This window comes from Symphalangus syndactylus, chromosome 2 (genome assembly GCF_028878055.3).
Source record: "Symphalangus syndactylus isolate Jambi chromosome 2, NHGRI_mSymSyn1-v2.1_pri, whole genome shotgun sequence".
Taxonomy (NCBI): Eukaryota; Metazoa; Chordata; class Mammalia; order Primates; family Hylobatidae; genus Symphalangus; species Symphalangus syndactylus.
The window spans coordinates 107,939,847-107,951,865 of NC_072424.2; the positions used below are offsets into that span (position 1 = coordinate 107,939,847).

A 12,019-nucleotide genomic window follows, 5' to 3' on the forward strand; every position below is an offset into this window, starting at 1 on the left:
TGGGGGGGCGCCTGTAGTCCCAGCTACACGGGAGGCTGAGGCAGGAGAAAGGCGTGAACCTGGGAGGCGGAGCTTTCAGTGAGCCGAGATCGTGCCACTGTACTCCAGCCTGGGCGACACAGCAAGACTCTGTCTCAAAAAAAAAACAAAAAAACCACAAGTTCTATACACAGTAACACTGATTAGATATTAAGTTGGTAGATGTATCTCTAGTGTAGAAGAAATTCTGAGAATCAGTTTTGTCGGCCATATTGACATGATTGTCAATGTTGGGACGCCAGGTTTGTTTAGTAGTATTGTTGTTGCCTTGTTTTTTTTTCCTTCATTTTGTTTTGTTTTTTTTTTAGAGGAAATTCAACTTCTTCTGTAGTGCATTTTACATGCAGCGGCATATTTTGGAAAGGATGTCATCCTAGAAGCAAGAATACCTGAATTCTAATCTTGGCTTCAATAATTACCATTTTTCCAGACATGGTATACAACATCTTTCCTCAGTCTGAGTGGTGAAAAAAACCTTTAATTACCTCTCCCATTGAGAAAATTCTGTGATTCTCTCCATATATAATGAACCTTTTCTTGAAAATACAAAAAAAGAAGGAAGAAAGGAAGGAAGGAAGGAAGGGAGGGAGGGAGGGAGGGGTAAATACAAATAAGGAAGGAAGGAAGGAGTGAAGAAAGAGGGAGGGAGGGGAGGGAGGGAGGAAGGAAGGAAGAAAAGAAGGATGGAAGGAAAGGAGGAAGGGAGGAAGGAAGGGAGGGAAGAAACAGAGCCTTAAAATGTCTTTACATTCATAGATAATTGGCATTTATCCTTTGTTGTTCTTGGAAATAACTGCTGAATTCCATGTCCTTAAGAAAGCACAGCAAAAAATATCTTTTCACAGACATCTGAGATAGTAAAGCAAAAAAAGACATCTATCTTCTTTAGATATGCCTACCAATGTGTATGCACATGGCATATAGAGATACAGGGAATAATAGACAGTCTACCTTTATGTATACATAGTTATAGTTCCTTGTAATTGTTCCGTAACTCATATAGTTACAGCATCATAAACACTCAATTTTTTATTAACTATTCTTAGGTACAGTTCAATAGTATTAATTATATTCACACTGTTGTGCAATGAAGACACTGGTCTTTGAAATCCAGGAGATAGGCAGGTTCAAACAGCAAACTTTGTGTTGAAACGTCAACAGCAGTGGTTCTCAGTCCTGGTTGTACATTAGAATAATCCTATCCTCAAATTAATTCAATCTGAATCTCTAGGAATCCTAATGTGCAACCAGAGCTTAGAACTGCTGCCCCAGAGAATTGCTGGAACCCAGGAGGCGGAGGTTGCAGTGAGCTGAGATCGCGCCACCGTACTCCAGCCTGGGTGAGAGAGCAAGATTCCGTCTCCAAAAAAAAAAAAAAGAACTGCTGCCCCAGAGCATCCTGAGGGTCTATTTTTATCAGGACAGCAGAGATCTGACAGGGCCAGGTAAGGCTGGAGGCCCAGACCTCAAAGCCAGACAACAGCTCCACTGGGTCCGAAAAGGCAAGAAACACTTGATGACAGCTCTGAAGCAGGTGCAGCCACGTCTTTCTCTTTCTATGTGTCACATCTCCTAAAGACCCTTCCTAACCCTTAAAAGCCTTAAGACTCTAAAGTGAACAGCTCAATTTTAGCAACTTTATATGCTTGTGCAACCATAATCACTATCCATTTTGGCCACACTCAGCCCTAGGCAACCCCGATCAGCTCTGTTAGGCTGAGCTTCCAGTTTTGAGAGGACAGCAACATGATGACAGAGAGAGACAAAGAAGACAAAGAAACACAGGGCAGAGAGAGACCAAGAAGTTATAAATAAGGGAAGACAAGGAGACAGACAGAGAGAGAGAGCCAGAGAGAGAGAGAGAGAGAGAGAGACAGGGAGAGAGAGTGCAAAGTCAAGAAAGAAGCATGGACTAACAGAAAGTGAAAGACAGAAACAAAGTCAGAGAGAGACCAAAGAGACAAAGAAAGAGTAAGAAAAACAGAAACAGACAGACCTAGATACACAGAATGAGAGAGAGAGAGACACCAAGGAAAGATGGGTGAAGCATAAAATTACTGGGCGACACAAGGCTATTATTTTAAGATAGTCTGAAATTAACAGGATGGTGCCATGTAGTCACTTACAAAGCCACAGCCGTCCTCATCCAGGAAAGGGTGGGCCTGCAGCAGGGCATTAACTACGTCATTGTACTGCTGGGTGCTGGGGTACCTGTTCACCAAAACAAGGAGGATATGTTTCATTTCAAGCAGCCCATATTCCTTCCTTTAAGATGAATCTAATTACACTCATTTTTCTTCACATTTTTCTATATAACAAAAAGAGATTTAAATATCGGGCAATTTGGGACCTATTACCAATATGTCATCCACAATCTGAAGAGAGTTGATTCCACATGAATTCTACTCTATTCTGAAACAGACCCTTTCCCAAAGCAGCAAGCTTGTCCTGTTGTCACTCACAGTGAGCCTTCCAGATACTTAGTCATGTCGGCCTGGAGAAACTCAATGATCCTTATCCTCATGCTGTGATCTGGGCACCTCTGCTCTGCTAACATGCATTTGACATCATAGGGAAACTCTGGTAAAACATAGGACTTCGTCCATTGTAATGCTTTGCTTCTTGCTAGAATATGTTTCACATTTCTTCTGTGAAATGAAAACACACAAAGAATGAAATTCTATCCCAAATATATGCAATTTATTAATTTGCTACATCCTGAGAACTTACGAAATAAACAACTTTCCCGAGACCCAAATATATGGAAGTCATCAAGCCATCTTCCATCCATTCATCCATCCACAAATGTTTGAAGGCTCATTAAGTGTCTTTGTCCATTCACACAACACATAAATATTTATTCTTTAGAAAAAGTCATAATAATATAGACTTTAAAATAAAGCCTGAAGTTGAAATGCATACTAATTCATTTTTCTTAAATAGAAAATGTAATGCATAGCTCAAAACTAGACAATATACTTAACAAAAAGAAAATGCACTGCAATTTAGCAAAGCAAATGAGGCCTACCATAAAGTCTTAGCACCTGTTAAGAAAATTCTTCTAATTAATTTATTCTGCTGTTGTTTATAATGAAATACAAGATCCACCTAATTTAGTTGGTCTTTGCCTATTTTGATAAGGTGAACTTAGTTTCCAAATTAAATGTAAATAACAGATATTCCGATTCCATCCAGATGAAATTTCTACGAAGGGCTACAGAAAACTGTAACAATAGAAGGCAGATCAGGAGTTGCCTGGGGCTGAGGGTGGATAAAATGGGTAGTGACTATTTGTTGTACAAGCATATAAAGCTGCTAAAATTAACTGAGCTATTCACTTTATTTTTATTTTTTATTTTATTATTATTTTTTGAGACGGAGTCTCACTCTGTCGCCAGGCTGGAGTGCAGTGGCGCGATCTCGGCTCACTGCAACCTCCACCTCCTGGGTTCAAGCGATTCCCCTGCCTCAGCTTCCCAAGTAGCTGGGACTACAGGCATGTGCCACCACATCCAGCTAATTTTTTGTATTTTAGTAGAGACGGAGTTCACCACGTTGGCCAGGATGGTCTTAATCTCCTGACCTCGTGATCTGCCCACCTTGGCCTCCCAAAGTGCTGGGATTACAGGCGTGAGCCACTGCATCCACCCAGTTTTTTTTTTTTTTTTTTTTTTTTTTAAGAGTCTTGCTCTGCCATCCAGGCTGGTGTGCAGGGGTGCAATCACAGCTCACTGCAGCCTTGACCTCCTGGTCTCAAGCTTCCCACTTCAGCCTCCCGAATAGCTGGGACTCCAGGCACGTGCCACCATGCCCAGCTAATATTTTTTATTTTTTGTGGCGATGGGGTCTATGTTGCCCAGTTTCATCTCGAACTGTAGGCTAAGCGATTCTCTTGCCGTGGCTTCCCAAAGTGGCGGGATTACAGGCATGAGCCAACACAGCCAGCCTCTTGTTCACTTTAAATGGGTGAACTTTATGCTGTGTAAATGAAACATCAATAAGGCTGTTTATAAAATTATCAGAACAACGTTCAAGCCTTAAAGTTAGTGACTGACCACTGAGTGTACAAAATGAAGACTCTATAATATTAATAAAGTGTCCAAGTAACGATTAAGCAAAGGCATTAGGTAGCTCTTAACCCATTTACAAATAGGATTGACTGTGGTGGAAGTAAAGAAACAGAGGCAAGCCAAGTAGAAGACAACAGGAAGATTTCCTAAATTGGCCTAAGTAGGTTGATTTTCCGATAACCATGGAACACTTAGTGGCCCAAGCAAAATTCAGATGAATTTTGAAAGGCTAGGATTCTTTTAGCATTTTAGGTCATCCTTTATAAGAATGCGCGAGCTACGATGCAATATGGAGAATCAAGCACACAGGAGAAAGCACTCTCACATCCCTTTTTATGACAAGCTCCCTTTCCTTTTTTCCCCCTTTGGCGGTCCCTGCTATATCAGTGGTGAAATTACGTCCTGGTTAAAATAAGCACACCAATATTTAATACTTGACCCAATACCACAACAGGATATTTCCAGATGTAAGTCTGCTGTAGCCCAATCTATTTTCTAGTATGTTGCTCTTTCATTTTGTTCATTCATTCAACCAGTATTTATTAGGGGTCTACTAAATGTCAATTACTCTTTCACAATCCTCATTTTCTCCCATATTCTATTACTTTGTTTCTTTCTCCCATGGCCAAATTACCTCTCCTGTATCTACTGAGACCAAGGAGCATAAAGTAATGGCCAGTTTTGTTGGATGTCTTTTGTGCCTTCCTGGCATTTTTTTTTTTTTTTTTTTTTTGAGACAGAGTCTTGCTCTGTCGCCCAGGCTGGAGTGCAGTGGTGCGATCTCGGCTTACTGCAACCTCCGCCTCCTGGGTTTAAGCAATTCTCCTGCCTCAGCCTCCTGAGTAGCCGGGACTACAGGCACATGCCACCACGCCCGGCTAATTTTTTGTATTTTTAGTAGAGACAGGGTTTCACCATGTTGGCCAGGATGGTCTCAATCTCCTGACCTCGTGATCCGCCCACCTCGGCCTCCCAAAGCGCTGGGATTACAGGTGTGAGCCACCATGCCTGGGCCTTCCTAGCATTTTTGAAAAGTGATGTAACTTGGCAGGTGTTAAGCTGGTTTCAGTAATCTTAGCATCTATCTCCGTTTCCCCAGTGATTTTCAAGTAGCTAAATCAGCTGCCTGCCAGGTCCAGGTTTTTGAAGTTGTTATGTTACTTAGCACCACCTCAACAGATAAGTTCAATGTTCCAGTGTTATAAAATAAAGCTCGTTACACTGTCTTTTTATTCTACATACTTTCCGTCCTTTTTTTTCAGTGTTGGGGCAGAGACTATACTGCATGGTATTATTTCTATCAAACATCCACAATGTAGCTAGACGCATAAAGGATCCAAGAAGACAGATACTCCATCTTGCTCTAAATAGAGATATTAGGAAAGATCAGAAGCATCAAATTTTCATTTTATTAAAACAATGTAAGAAGATATTCTGGAATTGACTAAAAACCAACCCATGCCACCTAATACCAGTCAAAATGAGTATTACACACGAAAAGTGACTCATCAGAAATTAAAAATACATTCTAATTTGGAAGCAGATAACTTCAGGCAAAATCGTTTCTCATCTGTCAAATTATATTTGCATTGGATTAAAAAAAGCTTTACTGTGAGGTTAACAGTATTCATAATATTTTTATTAAGCTAGAGTTGGGCAGACACCAAAATAAGTCGCCAAAAGTAAGGGCAGGGAGCAGAGAGCAGTTCAACCCAAAGGACGGTTATATTACTGTTCCCACCTCAGAATCAGGCTCTTCGACAAAATCAGCACCACGAAGCAACAGATCTCTAACCCAAGGTATCTCAATCCTGGGTGCACAGTAAAATCAACTAGGAAGCTTTTAAAATATGTTAATGCCTACAATTGGCCCCCGGCTAACTGAATCAGAGTTCACTGCTTACTAAACTCTCGGCTTATGTGCAGAGCTTATATTTGCAATAAAATAAAACTTATAATAAAGGTAAGACAACACATTTGATAATTGGCCACATCATTATTGTATTAGGTGCTAATTTAAAAAAATGATTAGATGGCATTTTCATGAAAAAACTAATTGACTCTCCAACATTTTCTAATGTTAGTAAGAGTGAAAAAATATCCAATTCTTTCCCTGCTTCCAAAGAGCATACGGTATACTCTGATGAGGCTCACACAGGGTAGGAAAGATGGCTCTGTTAAGAACGGGCTCAGGTGAGCACCAGCTCTCTAAGGAAAAATCTGAATGCACAGAAGAACAGCAGTTGGTAGGGAGCAGAAGAAACACAGATGTTACATGAGGGCGGGGACTGTTTGTTTAATCTCCAGTATATATAACATTGCTTAGCAGAGTTGATAACACAGTGATTTTTTGTTGAAAGGATAAACCAGCCATCTGAAAGAAGTAGCTATCTAAGCAGGGCTGAATTTGATGCGGTCTGGGCAAAGGTGTGGACACTTCACTGGTCCGTGCTTACATTCATTGCCCTGTAGATTCGGCTCCCCATATATGCTCCAGGCATGTCTTTGAAATCACCTTCATCCTGCTTTTCCTTAATCTGTCTTACCTCAATCTCTTCCCAATCACCTCACCGGGACTGCTTCCTCAAAAGTCAATAATGATTTCCTAATTGACAAATTCAGGGCCTTTGACCATAACCTTTTACAAGACCTTTGTAACTGCATTTAGTGTTATTGACTACTTCCTCACACCCCTTTTCTTCCTTAACTTCCTTCACACTGTTTCATTTTCCTGCCTCTCTTCCGATCTCTCTGAGAACTTGTTTATTTGCTGATTTATACCTCCTTTACTTTCTGTGAGAATTTGCACATGGCTTGGTTCCTGCCCCCTTAATCCTCGGTATTGATTTTTGCTTTCTTCCTCAGAGAACTCACACAGCCCCATGGCCTCAGCTCTGAGCTCCGTGTTGATGGATTGTAAATCTATCATCAATAATCTGTTCTCCATGCTCCATCTTAGATCTCCAACAACAACTTGTACATTGTTCATCTCATACTCAACAAATCCAAAATAATTCATAATCTTAAAAAAAAAACAACTAGGATCTCATTTTCTAGGAACTGAATTGTGTTCCTTTCAAATTCTATATGTTGAAGCCCAAACCTCCAACGTGACTGTACTTGGAGATAGACCTTTATGGAAGTAATTTAGCTAAATTAAATCATAAGGGTGGGCCCTGAGATGACAGGATTAGTATTCTTAAAAGATCTGTATGCCATGTGAGGTTGGAGAGAAAATGTAGCCATCTGCAAGTGAAAAAGAGGGTCCTCAACAGAAACGGAAGAGGTCAGTGCCTTGATCTCAGGCTTATGGCCTCTAGAACCACCAAAAAATAAATTTCTATGTTTAGGTCACCAAGTCTATGGTATTTGTTATGGCAGCCTGTGCGGACTAACACAGAATTCCAATTTCCTTGTTTCTTTTACTGTACCCGTTTCTCTTAGCAACTCAGGCTTAACATCGTGACGTCTCTTTTACCTTCATTTTTCACTCCTAAATGTCATGAAATTTTCCCTACATTTTATCTCTGTATTTATTTACTTATTTCCATGGTTCATGCTACTACACTAATCCAAGTACTCGCCACTCAAATGTGGACTGCTTCAATAGTCTCCTAGCAGAGTTCTGCTGGAATGGCTTAATGAGCTCCCACTGGACCAGGTATCTCAGAAACATTAACCATAAACATTAAACACACTTTTAAAAAATTAACTGAAAACACTGAAAGGTGAAAAACAGAATGCAGGTTTTGAAAAGAAGCCTACACTTAGAACAAGAGGAAGACACTGGGCCTTCGATAAGGTTCCGTTTTCATGGCTTTTGGCCTGAAGGCAGGCCTCACGCTGTGCTGCCAAAACTCTAATAGAAAAACCTGTAGTACTTCTGGACTCAAAGACTTGGGGGCAGGATTTCAGACAACCCATTATGTGGAAAAGGAGAGGAAAACTCCAGAAAAGAATGAGCTAATGAGGGAAAACTCTATAATCTGTGTATAAACCGTTCAAATCTCTGGATGATCCTGAACTACACATGTGCATAACTGGACTAAAGATAAAAGACCTCAACAGATTTTAACTGACACCAGGAGACTGAGTTTTCCACGTGAGTCCAACCAATTTTGCGGCTTCCTAGAACAAAATGTCAACACTCTTGGGGCAAACACAACAGATTCAAGAGACTCCACATTGTAACATTCATATTTAATCCAAAATTATGTAACGTACAAAAAAAAAAAAACCCCAGAAAATGTAATCCATCCTCAAGAGTAAAGATAATCATTAGAATGTGATGCTAAGATGAACCAGATGTCGGCAAGGATTTTAAAGCAGCTATTCTAACGATGTTCAGTGAATTAAAGGAATATAGGCCAGAATGACTGAAATGATAGGAAAATTTAGCAGAGAAATAGAAATTGTTTAAAAGACACAAATAGAAATTTAGAAGAAAAAAATACAAAATTTGAAATTAAAAATTGTACTAGATAGGATTAATAGCAGAATGGAGATTTAGGAGGAAATAGTCATTGAATTTGAAGGCAGATCAACAGAAATGATCCAATCTGAAAAACATGGGGAAAACAGATTAAAAAAAAAAGAAAAGTAGCTCATTTTTTCTAATTGCAGCTCCTCACAATTTATCCCCCTATACAGCCATAAACCCTTCTCCTCTGTGATCCATCATCCAATTTTACATAAACACCGATTTAATCATGTCGGTCAGTGGAGGGGCCAGGTAGAGCTGGCCAATGGCTTCCAGGGCTACTTTTGGAACCAAGACATAGTCCAAGATCCAAGCAAAATAAGCCAATCTTGCTTGGCACCATAATCATGTCCAATTTCAAACACTATTTCGGGTACTGAAACACCACTGGGAACCAACGTGGAATTTAACTTCAAATTTAAAAGTCCCATAGTTTAAAGACCAAGTATATAGAAGACCTGCAAGTCCACATTCAATACTTGACCATACTAGATATCTGCCTTTTGCATGATTTCACATTTTCCAATTGTCATACGCATTTGGAAAGATTTGGTTTGCTGACAATGTAACCCATATATATATTGAGTGACAAGGGTGATTCAGGATTCTTCTATCCCCAACAATTAGACATGGTGAGAGTTTACTATGCAGTGAGAGTTTACTATCTCAGTCTCTTTGACCAATTAACATCTTCAGTATGTGGTCTCCCTGAGAGAAGAGTTACTGCTTCCTATTTCTGGGGACAACTGTGAGCCAGGCCCATCCCTTAATTATCATCCCTTTGGGTTCCTGGGGCTCCCCAGGAAGAGGAAAATAACTATGATTTGTTGACATGTTCGGATGTAAACATTCACATTTGGAAGGAAAACTCTGAGTCTGTTCTCTGTATTTAAACCCCTTTTGGAGCTATTGAGTGTTTGGCAGTTATTTTATCCCCATGAAAGTAGATAATATTGCCTTAGGGAAAAAGTAAGCTCTTGAATTTTCAAACTAGAAAGCTTCAGTATTTCTTTTTGAATCACAGAAAGCTTAAGAGTTTAAAACTGTTGCTTCCTTCCTTTTTTTTTTTTTAACGGAGCCTCAGTTTCTTGCTTTGTTAAAATTGGTGCTTCCAATTTCATTGACTTAAAGGAATTTTTTCATTCTCTTTTTACTTCTACAAATAAAACAGGTGATAGGATTTTAAAATTCTATGAGAAAAAGTCAATGGTCTGTAATTTCTTAAAATCCCAAATTTGAATTCTTCATATTTAGTAATTAGAAATTTTTGTACTCTCTTATTATCAACTGCTACACAATGTGAATTCTCAGATCCAGTCCAGACACAAGCCTTACTAAATCTCCAGAATGCACTATGCATGTGTTAGCAGTTGCTTCACTTACTTAGTTGCTCTCAGTTGCCCTCATTCTTCTAGGTTTATCTCAAGGCTTCTTCTCAGGTGGGTTTTACTCACTGCCACACTCCTGCCACACATGTGGTTCTCCTCATCTGAATCCCCCAACTGGCATGGTCCAACACTGGCCCTGTGAGCACTCAACTATATCTAGTCTCCTTACCTGTCTTGATTTTCCTATGTCCTTGTTGAATGAAATAGTTTGTGACAAAAATACTGTAGAAAGGTTTAGCAATGTTTGAGAATGATACAAAATACCAAATATAACATTCTACAATTGATAAAGATAGTCTGTAGTTCTATAAACTTGTGTTTTCTTTTTTAAGAGACAGGGTCGCTCTCTGTTATCCAGGCAGGAGTGCAGTGGCACAATCATGACTCACTGCAGCCTCAAACTCCTGGGCTTAACGGGAGCCTCCCACCTTAGCCTCCTGAGTAGCTAGGACTACAAGCATGCACCACCACACCCAGCTAATTTTTAAAATTTATTTTTGTAGAGATGAGGTCTTGCTGTGTTGCCCAGGCTGGTCTCAAACTCCTGGCTGTCAGGCCTCTGAGCCCAAGCTAAGCCATCATATCCCCGGTGACCTGCACGTACACATCCAGATGGCCGGCTCCTGCCTTAACTGATGACATTCCACCAGAAAAGAAGTGAAAATGGCCTGTTCCTGCCTTAACTGATGACATTGTCTTGTGAAATTCTTTCTCCTGGCTCATCCTGGCTCAAAAGCTCCCCCACTGAGTACCTTGTGACCCCCACTCCTGCCCGCTAGAGAACCCCCCTTTTTCCTTTACCTACCCAAATCCTATAAAACAGCCCCACCCCATCTCCCTTCGCTAACTCTCTTTTCAGACTCAGCCCGCCTGCACCCAGGTGATTAAAAGCTTTATTGCTCACACAAAGCCTGTTTGGTGGTCTCTTCACACAGACGTGCATGAACTTTGGTGCCGTGACTCGGATCGGGGGACCTCCCTTGGGAGATCAATCCCCTGTCCTCCTGTTCTTTGCTCCGTGAAAAAGATCCACCTACGACCTCAGGTCCTCAGACCCACCAGCCCAAGGAACATCTCACCAATTTTAAATCAGGTAAGCGGCCTCTTCTTACTCTCTTCTCCAACCTCTCTCACTATCCCTCAACCACTTTCTCCTTTCCACTCGTCAATCTCTCCCTTCTCTTAATTTCAATTCCTTTCATTTTCTGGTAGAGACAAAGGAGACACATTTTATCCGTGCACCCAAAACTCCGGCGCCGGTCACGGACTGGGAAGGCAGCCTTCCTTTGGTGTTTAATCATTGCAGGGATGCCTCTCTGATTATTCACCCACGTTTCAGAGGTGTCAGACCACGCAGGGATGCCTGCCTTGGTCCTTCACCCTTAGCGGCAAGTCCTGCTTTTCTAGGGGAGGGGCAAATACCCCAACCCCCTTCTCTCCGTGTCTCTACCCCTTCTCTGCCTTTCTGGGGTGCAAGAAACCCCCAACCCCTTCTCCTTCACTCTTGGTGGCAAGTCCCGCTTTTCTAGAGGACGGGCAAGTACCCCAACCTTGTATCTCTGCACCCCAATCCCTTATTTCCATGCCCCAACCTCTTATATCTCTGCGCCACAATCCCTTATTTCCATGCCCCGACCTCTTATATCTCTGCACCCTGATCCCTTATTTCCATACCCCGACCTTGTATCTCTGTGCCCCAACCCCTTTCCCACTTTTCTGGAGGGTAAGAACCCCCGAACTGCTTCCCTTCGTGTCTCTACTCTCCCTTTTCTTTAAACTTGCCTCCTTCACTATAGGCAAACTTCCACCCTCCATTCCTCCTTCTTCTCCCTTAGCCTGTGTTCTCAAAAACTTAAAACCTCTTCAACTCACACCTGACCTAAAACCTAAATGCCTTATTTTCTTCTGCAATGCTGCTTGACCCCAATACAAACTCGACAGTAGTTCCAAATAGCCAGAAAACGGCACTTTCAATTTTTCCATCCTGCAAGATCTAAATAATTCTTGTCATAAAATAGGCAAACAGTCTGAGGTGCCTGACG

The 12,019-nt window shown here is 41.1% G+C and overlaps 1 protein-coding gene across 2 annotated transcripts in view; it reads right to left on the reverse strand.

Annotated features, from left to right (window-relative positions):
* Positions 1-12,019, reverse strand: part of SAMD3 (sterile alpha motif domain containing 3) — a 178,443-nt gene that overhangs the window by 37,348 nt on the left and 129,076 nt on the right. For both annotated transcript variants that reach the window (XM_063621950.1, XM_063621940.1), the window contains 2 exons: positions 2,502-2,687; positions 2,166-2,250 (listed from right to left, as the gene is read on the reverse strand). In XM_063621950.1, coding sequence (XP_063478020.1) covers positions 2,166-2,250; positions 2,502-2,687 — 271 coding nt within the window. The remainder of the gene's footprint in view (positions 1-2,165; positions 2,251-2,501; positions 2,688-12,019) is intronic.